The sequence below is a fragment of the Hermetia illucens genome, chromosome 4 (assembly GCF_905115235.1).
Source record: "Hermetia illucens chromosome 4, iHerIll2.2.curated.20191125, whole genome shotgun sequence".
NCBI lineage: Eukaryota > Metazoa > Arthropoda > Insecta > Diptera > Stratiomyidae > Hermetia > Hermetia illucens.
Window position 1 is genome coordinate 99,811,825 of NC_051852.1, and position 19,464 is coordinate 99,831,288.

General features: G+C 38.0%; 1 protein-coding gene across 1 annotated transcript in view; it reads right to left on the reverse strand.

The window, feature by feature from the left end:
- Nucleotides 1–7,110: 7,110 nt before the first annotated feature.
- The window catches only part of LOC119653807 (probable E3 ubiquitin-protein ligase HERC2), a 48,377-nt gene continuing 36,023 nt past the window's right edge, over nucleotides 7,111–19,464 (reverse strand). Inside the window, exons 16-17 of the mRNA XM_038058830.1 lie at nucleotides 19,243–19,422; nucleotides 7,111–8,168 (exon numbers count right to left, since the gene is read on the reverse strand). Coding sequence (XP_037914758.1) covers nucleotides 8,025–8,168; nucleotides 19,243–19,422 — 324 coding nt within the window. The 3' untranslated portion in view covers nucleotides 7,111–8,024. The remainder of the gene's footprint in view (nucleotides 8,169–19,242; nucleotides 19,423–19,464) is intronic.

The window sequence follows — 19,464 nt, forward strand, 5'->3', positions numbered from 1 at the left end:
CGCCTCCTACTCGATTTGGATGAAGGTAGACTGTACATTTCGGGTTGTTCTTCCCATAATGTCAATTCCGTCACCGCAAACCCGTAGCTAGTCGACTAGAAGGAGATGGTACCTCTCGCATTCACGTCTGCATTGCCAATCACTTTCTCCAGGACCAGATTGAAGAGGACGCATGATCGCGTCGTTGATGTTGAAAGGTCTCGAGAGTGATCTTGCTGCTTTTATTTGGCATCGCACATTGGTCAGGGTCAGCCTAGTCAGTCTTATCAATTTCGTCGGTATACCAAATTCTCTCATGGCCGTGTAGTTTTACCCTGGCTATGCTATCATAGGCGGCTTGAAAGTCGATGAAAAGATGGTGCAACTGTTATCCATATTCCAACAGTTTTTCCATCGCCTGCCGCAGAGAGAAAATCTGATCTGATCTGATCCTGGCCCGAAAAGATTCTGTGAGGAAATCACCACCGAGAACTTACAAACTTCTTCCGCTGTGGCGGCAACAATTGAAACTACCGATGGTAGACGCATCCTGGTAGTCTCTGGCTACATCAAATGTAATCCTCAAAACTGAGCAACTGGACCATGACTTGGAAGTCGTGGGCAACCTCCAGTTAAAGTCAAAATATCTTCTTCTCGGTGGCGATTTCAACTTGGGGCACACGTCCTGGGACAACAAGGCGGGGGAAACCCTGCTAAAATGGATCCATGACCCTTTTTCGTTCACCAATACTGAGATGGTTTTTCCAGATACACCGACAAGATCGAGTAGTCAGTCTATCCTCGACTACTTCCTGCTGTCTAATGAAAGCAAACAGTTTTCAAGTGGACTCCTGTAAAATATCAACGGGCATATTCAACCATTTCGGAGTGCAAATATGGCGCGGGAACCGCAAGTGAACTTTTCACAAATATAGAAATAAAGTCAATGCAGAATAAAGAGTATTGCTTTCCCGGATTAATTACCTGAGTACAATTATTCGGCAAATGGTGGCGAATTTCCGCAATAAAGAATTAACCCGGAAATTAGCAAACACAAAATCCGGGTCTAATATGTTTCAGAATATAAACAGGTTGACCGGTACACACAAGTCCCGCAACTTCGTTCTTACTAAGAACAGGGAACCTGCCTGCAATGACGGTAGAAAAGCGCAAGTTGTTGCAGATTCATTTGAGGCTCAGCTCAATAAACCTCCGCCTGGACACGATCGGACCGTAACTGCGAGTGTTGAAGCGATCATTAGAAAATTCCTCCCAAATATTCCAATACCTTTTCAGACAGATTCATCCGTATCTCGTTGAAACATTCCTTAGAATAGGTGATACCTATCCTATATGCTTTGCTTTTACTTTTTTCTTGTTCATACAGGGTTGTGTAGTTGTTTTTCGATAATCTTCTTTGTTTTTTCTTTATCAATTGAGGGTTAAATCCGTTTTTGTTGCGGTATCTCTGATGAACATTCTTTTTTTGTTGAATCTTTCATCAGTTAGGGGTACCCTTAGGAAGCGGTGTATCATTGAAAGGTATGCGGCAGCTTCGTGTTGGTATGAGTGGTTTGATATACTTACAAAAGTCCTGTGTCGAGCTATCTTTCCTAAAAATATCAAATTCAATTTTATTGTTGTTATAAACTACCTTGAGGTCGAGAAATGAAATTTCTCCTCCTTCACGTCATGGTGAATTCGATGTTGGTGTGTAGCTGATTTATATTCTGTACAAATATCTCCTTTTCGCTATCTTTAACTGTAGGAAGTATATTGCACACATACCGCATCCATACCCTAAGCCCGATGTAGTTGGCTGCCATTTTCTTCTCTAGGTAAGCCATAAATATCTCACTTATCAGGGGTGATAGTGGATTACCCATGGTTGTCCCTTTGGTGATTTTGGAGAAGCGGCCCCGGAAGATGAAATAGTTTTCTGTCCTGCATATAACTGACAGTTTCTTTAGTAGTTTGGCCTTTTTGACCCTTCTTGTGTTATCTCCAGTGAGACTAACCAATATTCTAGACTCGACATAGCTTCCTTTATAGGTATACTGAGGAATACTGCCGTTACGTCGTGCAAAACTATTACTTCCTTGTTCTGTAATTCTATATTCTAAAGTTGATTGGCCAGTTCGTTATAGGTATCTCCTAGTTTGTTCATTTCTTCAATTACTCATTTTGCGATGGTGTATGTGGGTGAGTTGGAGTCGGCGATAATCTCCCACATTTTATTGCCTGGTTTGTGAGATTTTTCGGTTGGCATCGAATTCGCGGAAGTGACGCGGTAGGCATTCTAAATTTCGCAAGATTTGGGATGGGCTTATATTCTTTCAGCACCTTTTTTTCGCGCTTAATGGATTCTGGAAGTGGATCGTCCCATTCCAAGAAGTTTCCCCATCTTAGCTTTTCGAATACTAGTTCGTCGTAATCTCTTTTATTCATGATTACTATTGCGTTGCCTTTGCTAGCTTTAGGTAGTAAGCATCTCTTCTCTTGAGTTGTTTGATCATGCTTAACTCACATTCTTGGGCTCTAGCTATTTTAGCAGTTAACAGTTATTGATGTCTTTTTGCGCATATGCTTGTAGAGGTATTCTGTTAAGTTTATTAAGTCGCATTCCCAGGTTTTCACTTTGGACCGTATGTCAGGGTTTTTATTAATAAGCTTTATCATATTGCTTTCGGGGGTAATTTTATGCTGTAAACAAAGTTTTAGGAACCAAATACATTTGGTAATACTAGCCACTTTTAGCTTAGCTTTTTTCCTGTCTTATTTATGTGGATTATGTTGTTATATACCTAGGCATGCAAAACTGAATGCTTTTCGACCCACTCGAAAGTCATTAATATCGCAAAAGCCGGTCCCGCAGGATTGATTTCCAAAGGGACCCGTTGTATGGAGTATCGAAGATTGGATCCATATATTATAACCCGACGAAACAAAATTCGACAGATGGGATCCGTTATATTCGATGAATTTATAGAAAATGCTACGACGTGATATACCAGGTGCCGACGGTCAAATATAAAGATGGATCTGTGATGTTATAGTTTTGTTTTCCTCCGAACGTCCCAATGTGCCCAATGTCGCACTAAGCTAACTTTATTTTTTATCAAAACAACGACTCTAAATACATGGCCACTAATTTGCGATTCTGGTTAATATATAGTCGCTCTGAAGTCTCCACAGTCACCGGAAATTAATCTTATCGAACATACTTATGTGACGGAGCATTAAAAGGAAGTTAAAAAACTACGATATAAAGAACGGAGGAGGTTTAAAGGATTATTTACGAGAGTAGGACATTGAAAATCGGGGTCCATCATTTAATAGGCCGACGCCACAATAATTTCGTTAGCATTTTTTTCAGAAAGCATCGTCCCATCAAATCTCTGACGAATAGCGCTGCACCATTAAATATAAAACAATGCTGCACGGTCGCAAACATAGTTGCATAGAAATGCATGGTCATATCATTAACACTACATATACTCGCTCGGGAAATGTAACTCAAAGTGAAGGTTCAGTAAACACCCTTGTGATGTAATCGTGTACGAACGTAATTTATAGAAAGTAGTGCATTGTCAGTCGAAATTTGACGCGCTTAGTAGTTGCCACTCAGCAATCACTCTCGTTGTAGGAGTATAAAAATATAAAGTAGAAGGTAATAAAAAGCTCTTTCAAAAATCCTTAGTATTTCTATTGGGTACAGCAAAATCACCACAGAAGCTAAGGTAAGTCTCTATGGAGTTCGCTCACCAACACTGAAAGTTAACTCGACTCTCCAAAGGACTCCGGGAACTGAAGTGAGCTCGAGATTTCTCGAGGTGTCTAATTGAATCAGTCTATTCCCGCGATCAGGGTGGAATAAAATTTGACCACTTGTATAGCTACCAGGCTCGATATTGAAAATCTCCATTAAGAAAACAAATCCTACAGACAAATCCTTTTCAGGAGTCAACTGAGAGACCCACTCAAGACGGCTACAAAGAAAACCATCGAACCCGAACCTAGGCAGAAAAGGAATCAAAGATTTGGCGAAGAGTGCAAACAGGCATGAGAAAATCGATGCACATAAACAATATCAGGAGGAACCCACAACAGGGTAACGGGACAAATACGGACAATCAAGTCAGATCGCTGACAAAATCTACAGAAACAAGGACCAAACGCATACAAACAACAAGTTCAGCAGCTTGAGCGATAACTTTAGGTGACATATTTAAGATCCGCTTACAAATTGACAAAAAGAAGGACAGTAGGATTCCAGCACAAACCCAGATTTGACAGGGATACAGCGAAGAATCCTATTTGAGGCATGGGGCAGATTAAATTAATTCCATGCTCCAGTATTTCGGGAAGCAATTCAATGCCATAACCCAATCTTCGCACATCGAAAGAGTAGACCGCCTACAGACACCTGTGCCACCAGTTACACTCGAAAAAGTAAAGCGCCGGGAATGGAATAGAAATTAGAAATAGAGGCCAATTAGACAAAACGCGATACTAAACGATTACAACTCCGAACAAGTTGACAGTTTTGTATATTCAGGCACAACGTTCACAGAGGACAACAACGAAATAAATTAAATCAGCAAGTATTTTGCCAACTTCAAGATACACATATGAACATACATAACAAAGATTTAAATTTTGTGTTCATTCTAAATAAGCAAACATTGTCCATTAATGCACTGCTGTCACATAAAACATTGAAAATGTACACAGGAACGCAAAGTTCACAATATATAGGACGAAAATGTCTCGTTACCTCCTAAACTACTGGATATAAATCAGTCGGAGTTCTACACATTGCGTAGATCGACTAAAATACACTATTTACAATTTAGATTTTTTTCAAAGAACCTTTCAGTCCAATTTTATGTCTCATCCTGTTTTCCGCAATCTTCTCATAATTTAATCTCCTTATTAGCTTCCAGATGGTCGTGTAATCCAGAGGAAATAACGAAAACAAGTTGGAAAACCAGAACTTCGATGCTTCAAACAAAGGTTTTATCAATTTTTATGTAAGAATATTTGGCTACATAATGGTTCCATTTATATATAGCTCGTAGTGTATGTACGTTGAATATATCCGCAATTCAATTCGATGTGGTACTAACATTTTATCTCTTACGGAGTAGTAATTGGACGCGAAAGGGCAACTTTAACCTTTTATAATTTTATTAATAATAGTAGGATTTCCACCAAACTTTCCATTACGATGCTTCATATTAAAATCTATACTACTCCAAAATATTACGGAAGACTTTAAGAGAAGTTTGCAATAAATTTTCAAAGTATAATAATATGTATAGTATTATTATTTCTATTTGATCAGATATTGTACCATAGGATTTTTCGAGGTCCCCCGTAATTGACCTTTTTTGGACGGCTTTATTGGTGCACTAATATGTACTTGAACCTCTACTTCATTTAACTATTGCACAATATTATTTTTGAAAGGTTTCTATATATTCGCCACATATCATAACGGTCCCTCCACCATGCTGCCGCGTGCTTAAAATAATTTCTATCTTCCGAATATATGGAAAGATATCTCTAGCCATCTGGACTATTTAAATCACCCATTTCCATTGAATCCCAAAAAGTGTTCTTTGTGAAAAGCGGTTAGCGGTTGTTTCCGCCACAGTTTTCGGCTTTGAATGATCAGTAACTTTCGAATTAGCTTTTATATGTTCCTTCGTTTTAATGTCAGCTCTTTTGCCGATTCGTCTCGCAGTGAGAAAATTCGGAAGCTCATTGAAAATTTGGCGCTGGTTCTGTAACGATATCGCTCGTAGTCGCTCTGGTGATGTTTTTTTCCCGTAATTCTTCGGATTTGGAATCAAATTCATAATGATCTTTCGACTTCTCCTAATAATTCAATTTCTATAAAACTTTTGCTCTGGCGTTGTAATCCTAAAAAATAGTAAATCAACATTTTAGCTCGTCCTATTTTCCTTAGTTTCGAAATCTTTTGTTTCCAAACGTTATTTTACATAACTTATTATATATTTTTACATATTGTGACAGTGAACTGACCTGACGGAAAAATCAAAACTAATTGAATAGGAATGCATTGTAAGTTATCTCTTTGGGTTAAAATCATAAAATTCGCCCTAAAACATAACACTTTAATTCAGCCTGTACTGAAGCGAGACGTGGATGATGAGCTAGACTGTAGAGCAAAAGATCAATGCATTCGAACGTCGAATCCCCAGCAGATTCTTAGGCCCGGAGATGGCGACTGAGATACAACAGTTATACATATTATAGGACGAACCCTCCTACTCAAAAACAAAGTGGAAGATAAACGGCATGGAAAACCACCAAACAGATGGGAAGACTTGGCTGAAAATCCAGGACCGACATTGGACTGTGCCACTATGGAAGAAGATAACAAATCGACTAAAAGATGTAATTTAATATACCGACTAAATGCTTAATAATAATAATCGTTGGCACAACAATCGAATTGAATCAGGGCCTTGAAGTGTGTTAGAGCAATTTATTCAAGACCGTAACCGTATACTACAGGATTACAGTACCCTGTAGGAAGCAATGTGGTCAGCATTGCGCTCGCCCGAAATCATTACCCCGATTTAACTCAGGTACACATTCACAGCTGAGTCGACTGGTATCCGACGTCAAATTACGATACAAATTCCACTGCCACCAATGAGATCTGAACCTTCCTTCCGTAAGACAGCCTTGTGCTCTAACCACCCAGCTATCTGGACACCAAATACTTAGTTGCAAATTTATATTGGATTTTCTAAAATAATTGTTAACGTACGAACACATAGGAGTTGTTGAATTTTGCTGAACTATGTTTTTTTAACACTACAAATAAAAAATCTCTATATCGTATCTCTTATCCATAATAACAAAGAAACAAAGCAAAAGTATATCTAGATCATGCAATAAAGTAGTCCATATATGTAGCCGGTAGATAGAAACCATGATCTAAAGTCATTTTTGTAAAGTCCGAATATCATAAGATAATGAAATTTCTATATCTGACTTTTCACGAATGAAACTATTTCTAATCGCTCTACTATAACTCCTTGCATTGATTTACCATCGCTACATATTCTCAGCCATTAAATCGAAGTCAATACGAAACAAACATGTGATTTACTTTCTATTTTATTTGCAATAAACTCTGAATACAATCTACATGTTACACGTATGTAGTTATTTTTATTGATGTATTTAAATCAAATGTATGACGTCTATTTTGTTTTGCACCACATATTAGACATTTCACATGGTGATGACAACGAGATTCTAAATTGAAGTAACTAAATAAGCATTAATTCAGCTTTTGTGTCTGAAAGATTCAAATGTGATTTGATGTGTTTACAAATGGTCTAGAATTAATTTGGAAATGCTATAATGCAAAACATCCTATTTCAAACCCAATATCTAGTACATATGTATATGTTACTATGAAACTAATATGTATTCAGTGAAAAGTCTGCCAAATGTATAAATTGATAATGCCTTATGAGTGAACCTATCTCTAGATTTTATCTTTGGATAGAACTAAACTATGATATAAATGTAATAACGTGAAAAAGCGGTTGATGTTAGGATATTCATGTTTTAATACTTCATGGAACTTACATATAATTTCTGAACAATGTAGCATTTTGCATTTGCTGGACATAGAGTGGATAAAAATGTATGAAACGGAAGTAACGAGGAGAAAAAAAAACAAACTTAAACGCCTTCTATAGTATTCCAATTCAATATTATTTGCAGGCAGCTGTAAAGAGGGAGTTCAAATAGAATAATAACAAAATGTAGTAGGAAAACTTGATTGTTTGAAAATATATTTTAACAGTGAAAAATGATTCTAGTTCGAATTGAATTTGTTCCTAAATTGAATCCTTACTACTTCGTAGTGTTCATCATTTCAGATTCTAATTGTTTAAAATTTTTAGGGTTAACTTTTGCCGCTAATAAGTTGCTTTAGTTTTGTATAAATAGACATACTTTAGGTATATCTGACCTTACAATGCTTATAATGACTAGCATCCATCACTATCACCATCACTGTTGTCTTCACTTCCAGTCGCCTCCGTCGGATCACCCATCGCAACACGAGCATACTCATCGGTGTCTATGCTCTTGCAGAAATGAATAGCGTATTTAAGTTTCTCCAGAAGAACGGCCTGTTTTGAACAAAAATACAAGTTTAATTGTATTAAGGATGTTTTATATGGAACACTAAATGTCGATTGATATAATTTTTAAATATAATATATATATGATAGATATAATGTTCTGGGGGAAGTTCTTTTGTTAAGTCGTAGTTTATATTTATTGGAACGACTACTACACGTCTCTGTGTAGTTGAGCTTTTTCAGTTTGTGCTCTATGTATTTAGGATATTCACAGAAGACGCTTGCCGAGATTTAATTCTACTATTTTGTTGTATAAGCAAAAATCCGATTCGATCAGTAGGAAAATCTCATTTTTGAGAAATAATATCGAGCTGATAAAAAAAAATAATTATGAGGGTTCTTTCATATTGATATTTTGCACTAAAAATAGTTGTTGGAGAAAAAAACCTATGTAAAATTTTTCAAGAGGGACTTCTATTCAAAATTAGTTACTTTACCAAAAACATGTTAATTTTGTTTATGTTTCATATCAATCACAAGACTCGTCGTATCACAATAATTTTTTTTTGTTTTCTTAATAACTAAATAATAAACTCGTAAATGTTTAAGTAGTATTTCGTTGCACCTCGTTTTGCCTCAATTACGGCTCTAATCCTCGCTGGCATTGATGAAATAAGATTCTGCAGAATCTGCATGTCAACTTTATCATTCAACGTCTTTAAGAAGATTAAATCAAGCTCATGTTGGCTTTTCGACTTCTGTTCAGCTACCTTTTTCTTCTTTGGTGCCCACAAGTTTTCTATGGGGTTTAAATCCGGGTTGTTTCCGGTCCAAGTCAGCTGCATTACTGGGTTTTCGGCCAGAAAGTTGCGCACTTCCAAAACAAACAAGCCGGAATACCGGAAGCCCGCGCTTCGGGTGTAAAGGTTTTATGTTCATCGTATGGAAGAAACTTCAACGCACATTTTTCTATTCCTATATAACTACAAATCCAACATATTCCTTCATATTTTTCCAAACTACGAGACATACGTACATATTACACCCATAGATATTACGTTCACCCTAAACAAACAAACTGCCTATTTCCGAATACTGTACACATATATGCACGTATATAAATTGATCGTACCCATCTTTCCGATTTACTTCTTATATCTATCTGAATTAGTCACTACCCGCAAACTTCATTAGCACGCATATACTATACACCTACATACCACACGTCTGTTTGGAGTAATTGATACTCATATACAAATGACTAAAAAAATTAAAACAAAATAATTCTTTTGGACCCAATTCATAAGAACTTATTTCGTTATGGTATTGATGAATTGAAATGTGATAATGACGTCATACAGGTTTTAGAATGTACGAAATTCACAAAAAATGGTAAAATTTCACCCCTATAACTTTGTTAATAATAGTTGGATTTTCTTCAAACTTGACCAACTTGTGCATTATGTCTTCTTTACACCTACGCCAAATTTTATACTTCTGGAATGAACATAAGGGGTGTTACATTTCTAAAATGTGAAAATATACTATTATTAATTTTATTTGTGCAGATATCGGAACCGGATGTAGTTTGAGGCCTAGATTTAGTAAAGATGTACTACTGTGATTTTTTTTCAAATTTTTCGGTTGGGTAGTTTCTGAGAATGAGACCTGTTACACTTTTTGGGGGTCATATTTTGAGCCCCCACTCCCCTATGTTTCATCCAATATCAAGTATGGAAGAAGTTTTGAAAAGTACCAATTGAGCCCTTTCGTTTGATACCGCATATGGCCACATTCTGTGAAAAAAAATTTTGCAGCCTCCTTTCACATGTATGGAGAGCCCCCCTCACACAAAATGGGCTCAATTGCTGCATGTAAAGGGAACAACAGATCACATACTCTTACCAATTTTCGTGACAATCGGTCCAGCCGTTTCCTAATAAATCGGCAGTGACAGACAGACAGACAGACATCGACTCGATTCTAATAAGGTTTTGTTTCACACAAAACCTTAAAAAGGTCAAATAATTGGAAAACCTTCAATATTCATTATAAAACAGCTAGAGAAAATTAACAAAATTATTACTTACAATGTGGGATCTGTGACAGAGCGCAGAATCGTCCTGAAAGATGACCCCACTTAAATACTGATATTGCTCTTCAATTCAAGGTGTAAGATGAAAGTCCTTTCACACCATAAAGCGAAAAGCAGCCCCAGATCATCATGCTCACCGGCTGGCGGACTGTGGTCTGAACACACTTCCCATTGTATCGCTCACCTGATCTTCCCCATACGTGGTGGATCCCAACCGGCCCAAAAATATTAAATTAGGATTCATGGGGGAATAATACAGTTTGCCACTGTTCTAGGGTCCAATTTTCGTGGTCCTTTGCCCATAAAAAGCGTTCTTTCCGCATTCTTCCATTTAAAAAATCTTCATTGCAGGACGCCGGCATGAAATCCGCCCTCTCTGAGCCCTGACGAACCGCTGATGTATCAATTTCTGTCCCAATGGCATCCTTGAGCTCTTTTTTAATGTCCGATGAGCTTTTAAACCGATCCCGCAGGCAGAATCACCGCACCAGTCTGTCTTCGGCCGATGTAGACTTTCTCGACCTCCCAGAACCCGTTTCCGAACAGTAGACCCAGCGGCCCGGAACTTTTTAAAAAGTCAGCTACAGAGGACTGATTAAAGCTCACAATGACCGCTATTTTTTGTGTGATATATTTTTTCCTTTGTCTATATCACTCATTCTACATGTTTTGCCATTTTTTTTTTTGTTAATTAACGCACTTCAAAAACTTACCACTGCGAGAAACTACAATCTCACGGTGCAAATACTTTCTTTACATCTGTATTTATACAACAAAAAAAATGGTTGTCAATTCAAATTAAAATAACGGACTTACGCGAGATTAAGTAGGGCACACTTAACTGACCGGGTTTTTTTGCCCAGTACAATATATATGCGATGTGTGTGATCTGTTGATTATCAAAGCCGACTCTCTAATTACATTGCATTTGTAATATTTGACAGGACAAAAGCTTAGAAACTCAGGACTTTTTTCCCGGAGGATTATGTTCGAATTTTTAGTTTCAATAGATATCCATTGTTTATGGCATTATGAAGTTTAAATCAATCGTCAAGATTTCAATCAATCATCTCTATTCATCACGAAAGGTTCCACCATAGCATTACTTTCCACGATACAACATTGGGAGTTTACAACATTGTTACCACCTGCAATATCTCAAGGCGACCGCATGTAATAGCTCAACTCAACATTCTGAATAACTACTGAAGGTTATTTCCGCAAAAGGTGCGAACGTTCTTCCGTACAAGGAAGAAATAAACAAATAATTATGAAAGCAAAACATCAACCAAATATAAAGCTTGGGCCGTCTGTACTATGGTTTGCTGTCCACCTGGAAACCAACACCCATCAAGTCATCGAAGCAAAAACGTCTACTAGTGGTATAGTACCATATGTTTAAGTGTTCATGTTAGAGTTAGCAATTTTATTTCAATAAATATTTCAATTAACCAAAGATCTCTTGGGAGTGTCTTTTCTTCTGCCCTGTTGCAGCAATTTCAGGTGGCAGCCTTTGAGGAGAACAGCCAGAGGCAAGCATTTACGTCCTAGAATGAGCGAGCCGGGTAACCAAACCAGTCCAGCAGTCCAGGGTGCTTATTGGGGGATACGAACCCATGCGCACAAAGGATTGCTTAAACCTCACCAAAAAGAACCTCCGAATCATAGTGGGAATTCTCACTGGTCATTGTCGGCTGAACTACCACCTAGGGAAGCTAGGGATATCTACGGACACTGCCTGCAGGTTCTGTGAGGAGGAGGACGAAACCTCTATGCACGTCCTGGGACAGTGTCCAGCACTTGTGCAAAGTAGGTCGATACATCTGGGAGAACACTTAATACCGGATGCAAAGCTGAAACTTCTGGAAGTGGGGAACATACTAAAGTTCCTAACGGTTACTGGCCTGCTTGAGATACTATGATCAACAGGTACACTATAACCAGTAAAAGGGGCACAATAGTTCTTCAAGGACGCGGTGCGACTTTCCCTTAACAAAATAATAATAACCAAACCAGTGGAAGTATCGAAGGACGGCCGAAGGCAAAGGACTCCCCCAAACATTTTGGTTGACCCGGATTTTGCCAAAGAGGAGAGTGTAAATTTGGATTAATTAATCATCGATGAGGAGTACTTTCAACGTGGGTGCACAAAAATCACAACGGTGAGCTGAAATCAACGCGGGAACATCGGTGAGTAGAAAACCTTTTGTCAATTCTTTTTTATACTAGACGAAGGAGAAGGAAAATAGTGTTGTGCTACAGAAACAAATAAAAAGAAAACAAAAAACAAGTCGGGAAACCGGAAGCTGGACGCTTCAGGTACGAAAGGTTTTGTGTATTACTTAGTACGTACCACGTAATATATCCATATATTATGTGAGAGTATCCACTTTCGGATGATATTGACATTCATAGTCTTCAATTTTCAAAGAAGCAACAAATTTGAGGTATTATAACTTTGTTAGTAATAGCGCAATTTCCACCAAACTTGGTAAGATCATGCTCTATATTATAGCCTATATCACTGCATAAGGGGGGGGGGCATAATAAGGGGGTTTTTTAACCAATTACAAAAAATTGTAGTAATATACTATTATTAACTTTATTTAAACAGATATCGGCATGGAAGGTATTTCGGAGCCCAGGCACCATATAGTGGCAGCCTCCTGATTTTTTTCAGATTTTTCTGTTTGGTAGTTTCTGAGAATGGCCTCCTTAAAGAAGTGATCACTTTCAACCCCCCGCGCTCCCCACTCTTCCAACGAATGTCAAAACTAAGATCGGTATTGAAAAGTACTAATCGAGACCTTTAATTTGACACCCCACATGACTATATTTGATAAAAAAAATTTTTACACCCCCCTTTTGCATGTATGGGCCCCCTCCCTTAAAGTCGACGTAAAAGGATGTAATTCACTGTATACGTGAGCGTTCACAGTTCCCACCTTTCTACTAAATTTGGTGTCAATCGCTCTAACTGTCTCCGAGAAAGATGCGTGTGACGGACAGACAGACAGTAAATCGATTTTAATAAAAATAAAAATAGTGCAGTTAAAACCTTTAAGTGTCCGTGGTTCAGAACTTGCACAAACCGGGTTCCGAGCGAAGGGAGGGGATAATTTCATTCCGTTTATCCTAACAAGCAAAATGAACGTATCGACTCGGAGAGAATTTGACTTATCTTTGCAGAATCCGAAAGAGCCTGTCACCATCAATGACTCTTGGTTGGGATGGGATGATTGGTGGATCCAATGATGAAGATTCTAGCCACAAAAAGAAAAACCAAAAAGAAGTAACGCTACTCGCGAATGCGGATGGGGAAAATAAAAAAAGGACAAAGTGCTTTCTGTGCATGGGAAAGCATAGCACTGTCCAGTGTTCCAAACTTGTTGACAGCGAAAACAAGAAAAAGCTGCTCCGTCAGCACAATTTATGCATTTATTGTGCTTCTCATAAGTACAAGAGAGGGGAAACCTGCAATAAGCGCAAGCACCTCAAATGTGAGATATGTAAAGAGCAGCATTTAACAGTGATGCATCCAACTAAGGCTGAATTGGAGAAGCTAACATCACCCACCATGCCGAAAACTCAACGGCTCTATCATACTCCAGTACTATTCTTCCCACGGCGGTGGTTAAAATAAGAATAGCCCCGCTTTCCGCGTGCGTTGTCTTATCGACCAGGGTAGCCAGAGCAGCTACATAGCCGAGGACCTAGTGCAAAAATTTCGCTTGAAGAAGACAACTAATATCGAGCGAAGGACAGCCAAAGGCAGAGGATCCCCTCAAAACACAAAATTGTGTTGTGCGCAGCAAGGTGCCAGCAGTCCCCCGTGGGGTTTCGAAATGAATTTGAGCTTTCACAGGACAACATTCTCATATGTATTTGCAATGTCAAGCGTAATTACTGTTATCTTTGCCTTCTGTGGGAAACCTTTGGGATCTTCTACAGAGCTATTCAATCTTACCCCATTTAATTTTTTTAAATAAAATAAATCATGATTTTTTGATTTATTTATACTTATTACAAATTTACCTTAATCAAGAGATAAATGGTAGATTTTAACTTTAATAACTGCCGACTCTCTTAGAATATTACTATTGTTTACATTAGTAACGCTGACGTTGTATGAAATGCGTTGGCAGCGAAGCGGAAAAGTTGTCGCGCGGAGTGATAAATAAAGTCACCAATAAGGAGTATATCACTTGCGAGCGAACAATTTCGGAACCACTCAGGCGGACTATCAATTAGAATTTGGCTTTATTCAAAATTCGGAATGACAACTTTCCTTTTCTGCCCGAACGCGTTTCTTGAGATTTGGACCTTACACGGCAAAAAATAAGGGTTCCTTTAAAATCATTTGACAAATTTTTAAGAGAAACCGTTGTATTTCCACGATTCCCTAAATTGCCATTCAATGATCGTTAGTCAACTGAATATTTTGTCGCGCGCATGGTGTTGTGCAGTTACTCACTCGCACCTTCGTTTCCATCTGTAGAAAAGATTTTTTCCTACATGTGGTCTTCTTCTAATCTTCGAAACAGGCTAGGCAATGAAAGATGGCAAAATTGATGTTCCTTTGTATATATTATAATAAGCAGTACTTACTGGTTAGTTTTTTAATTATTTCGCAGCGTCGGTAATTATGTTCACAGCGTTTTGTATTTTTTATTTTAAAACAATTTCTTTTATTGTTTGACAAAATATTTACAGTAAGAAATGGAGCATTTTAGGCAGCTACTGCTTTCCCTTTTCATCGAGTCCAAACAGCTGATGGCGACGTCAACAAAACGGAAATGGTTCCCGAAATTAAAAAATTGCGGCTTTGGGCTCGACAACAGGGGTCCTACCGGACGACCTTCAGGACTCGGCGAAGATCACCTGAGAGTAGCTTTGAAGGAGGTGGTGACCTGACTAAAAAAATCAATTCTGGTCAGGTAAGACTGCTCAACCACCTTCATGTAATAATATTTTCCGAAAAATGAGAAACTGGGTGACCCCAGGAACTCAATAAAGAAAAGTGCCTTCAAAGTGCCCTTCAACGTCTTGCCGTCGACACCAGCAATGTTTCTTGTACCAAATTTTGACGGGGGATGAGGAATGGTGCCTACATATCAATATGAGGCAAGGAAGAGGATGGGTAGGACGATGAAAAATGCAACACCAAGAGTCAAGCAACACCTCCGCTTAAAGAAGATTATGATTTACGATTAGTGCGACCAGAAGGATGTAGTGCATTGGGGGATGATTGAAAAAAAAACAATACGGTCAGCAAAGAGCTATAAATTGCCCAGAAGTACCGCACAAATGAGGCAATTCCGCTGATGAGACCAGACCGAAAAGCTCAAACCATGCCGCTTCAGGACAACCCTCAACCCCTCAGGTTCTACAAAAAGTTAAGGCGCATTCCAAAAGTTCGATTGGAACATTCTTCACTATCCACCATACTTTTCAGATATTGCGATAACGGATTTCCATCTTCTCCACTCCCTGTCGAATCAAAAACTAGCTCAACAACTTCTCCGACACAAAACCGGGCAATTTTGGCGAAACGGGTTAAACAAATTAGTCGAAAAATGGGAACAGGCTGTAAGCACTGAGGGTGAATATCTTATTAATTATTCTATTGTTATAAATATTGTTTTCCGTTAACCTAAAACTCTTTGAAAAAAGCACAACACATTGTGCAACCCAATAGTTTACATTAAAAAAGTAACAATAATAAAAATTGTGCATTTGAATAAGTTGTTTGTATATAACGGTAAATCAGTTGTTATGATTTTAAGTATGAAAAAAGTGTTATTTGAGACAATTTTCATTCTTATGGAGTACGGTGGAATCTGTTAGTATATTCAAATATGATTTAACTACCACCAGATTCTGCCAAATTTAGCCACAACGAATTTTTACGTGTGCAGAATGTACTTAACTAAAGAGAAATGGATGTATAATTTATTTTTATCTTTCTTGGAATGTTTATTGTCATTATAAATCAAATTGATGAGCATGCATATGAAGAAACAAGAAAAAACTACTGAAAAAATTCAGCGTTTTCTGATTGATTTGTTAAATTCGAAGATTGCATACGGCCAATTAACCGATAAGGGATTAAAAATTGTAGCGATTTTAACTCTATTGGATTATTTAGGAAGTCGAATAAATGATACCATATGAGAATGCAGTAGTGTGGAGATCTTCACTAGATCCTCATATGAGGAAAGTTAGATGATGTACGATTGACTGAGTATAGTACTGGGATAAGGGTTCATTATATTGTACTGTGTTAGTTTTTCTCCATGCGGTTACTTCCTAAGCATTGTGAATCCCAATACAAGGAATCAGAAGACCCGACTATTGGAAATGTGACAGTTCTTTTTCTTTAGCCTCTGTCCCTTTCACAAGCGGAGTCGGCTGGTCGGGATCGGTTTCGTCATTTGGTTCTATCAAAAGCCTGATCTGGATGCAATTGCAAGGCTTTCAAAACCCCATCCAGCGTATCAAGCCTTTTGGTCGTTTACCATTGACTTCCATATTTAGACCAATTTTGGCAAGTCAATTCTCGTTAGCTCGAATAACGTGACCATACTATCGAAGACACTTCTCTCGGTGCAACTCCATACCGTTGGCGGATATCTTCATTTCGGATGTGATTAAAACGTCTCATGCCACTAGTCCAACGCAACATCTTCGCCTCCATTACCGTCAGGCGCAATTCATTGTCTCTTATAGGCGGCCAACACTCAGAACCATAGAGAGCGCCAGGACGGATGACATTGCGACTCGAAGGGATTTTGGATACTTTACTTTTGAGATTGTGCTAGAGCAGTTGGAACTAGAGCATGAATTCTTCTAGCACTAAGTGTTGTCGTAGAGCACACCAGATTAGTTCTTTAGATCCAGAAATGCAATGTAAAGATGGCGATGCTTCTCACGGTGTTTCTCCATGAGTAACTGCGCAGCGTGTATTGCGTCAGTAGTTCCATAGTTTTTCACAAATCTGGCTTGATTCACGGTTATTTTAACGATTTCGCGAATACGATTGACTAGAATGCGTTCAAAAATCTTCATGGTATGAGAAAGTAACCGGATCGGACGGTAATTTGAACATTCTGCTGGATACCAGCTCTTCGCTTTCCAGACCTCAAATACGAAGTCGTCAGGTCCTGTTGCATTTCCCGATTTCCTTCGTTTTATTGCTTCCTCGACATCAGTTGCGCTGACAGGTGGGACTGCTCCAAATTTCGACAATGATTGTGAAAGTAGAGGATAAACAAATTCTTCAGTTGAAATCTGCTCGAAATATTCTCGCCATCTATCCGTCGCAGCTCGACGGTCGGTAAGCAAAGTAGCGTCCTTATCTTTAACGCAGCAGAAGTGTTCGATACCCATGTAATTTACGTAGATGATTAAGTTCGAAATTTGGTTTTATAAGCCTTCTGTTTGATGAGAAATACCGGTTTAAAGGGAGATTGACACTAGTTTCTAAAGAGTAGATGAGCAGTTTTGCTGTTTAAGGTTTATATCTTCTTTTTGTTTGTAAACTGAAGATTATATCGAGCGAGGATTATTCTTTGATCATTATTTTAAAAACGGAAAATCTATTTTTATTAGAAACGTTCCAAGATTCTTCCTAACGCACCATAAGAGACGTAAAGTTTTGTACATGAAGTGAGAGAAATTGAACCTTGCAAGCGAGTGCCAATTTTTGTCATTTATCAACATCTACGTCAATTTATGTGACAAAGCCTATTCTCGCTTGAAAATTCATTTTTAGTTAGCCGAATACAGATGGCATGCATAAAGGAAGTCCACCAACTGTCTCTGGAGATATTTTCATCCATATTGTATCCGGTCAGTTATCTAAATCGAAACAAGAAAAAAAGGCTAAAAAGAACGCACTAGACAAATGTCGATTTCATCTTCATGCTCTCTTCTTCGTGACTAAGAAGATAACTTAAAAAGAAGTGTGCAGTCTTGCATTCCCCCTTCCTATTTTTGCTTATTTTATTAGCTTGTCCTACAACAATGAGCAAGTCATTTATTCCTTTTTTTAATGTATACTTTGTGCGAATCCGTTTTGTACATTTTTAAGATTTTGATGTTTCCTCTCCGTGAATCTTACTAGAGGGATAGCGTTGAATATTTGGGAGAGATAAGTCTCCAAACATGCCAATATTTTCTTTGCGTTTTTGAACTCTAACGAAGTATCAATCAGATCTGTGATTCGAAACTGGCAAATAGCTTCAGGGCAAATAGTATTAAGCGAACATCATATAACGTGTTTCAAAAGTCACTAGATTATGTTTTATTAGTGATAACATAATGTTGTGGTTTGCCCGTGTCGTTCATGTAATTATATTCACTTAATCATGAATAACCGTCACATCAATTCGAACGAAAATTTAGACCCGTTCTCTTGGATTGAAAGTCCGAAAAAGAATTAAGCCTTTCTTAGGTATTCGGGCAAAAATATTTGCAGTATCAACGCCTTCTCGCTGAGAGGCAATCAGCATTAATCAAAATCCATGGATTCAATTGATTTGATTTAATCAGCTGAAAAAGTTTTCCTGCAGTCCCTGTGAGACTTGGAAACCTCCATCCCAAAATTCACACCGAGAAACATCCAACTATGACTAACGGCTTCAGAACTCTATTGAACTTTGAACCTTTCTGAATTGTGGATATGATTAGTCATAAAAATATATATTAGAAATTGACTCCTTGTCCCTAAAATGTACCGCCATTGTGCCCTACTAGTCGACTGGTTTTGCTTACTATTATAATTTCTATCCTCATCGACAATGTAGTAGGATAGATAATGTTCACAAATCAGCTGAACTAAAGAAGTTGTCAGGAAACTTAAAAAATTTTTCTAAAATAATCCTTAGTCTTTGTAAACACAAGCAAAATTTGAGACGCAGTTATAGTAATGTGCATGGCATTGTCAAACTGGGAATCATTGATTTCTGAGAGCAAAGCAACGCTTCTCTAAAACTAGTTATATCTTTAATTTATTGGTAGTCTTACCTTGCATGAGTATCTTGGCATTTTCAATAAGAAGAAACATGTGTAGCTTTCAGGCAAAAAGTGATCAGGCGGATTATATTTATCGAGCACTTGAAGAACGAAGTCTCGACCTCGAAAATCAGCAATTGTTCTTGGTAAACGTGTCCTTCCCCAAACAAAACGTAGAAATAGAGATCGTTCCTGGGAAAAATTTGTAATTTTGTAATTTTAAAAAAACTAGCG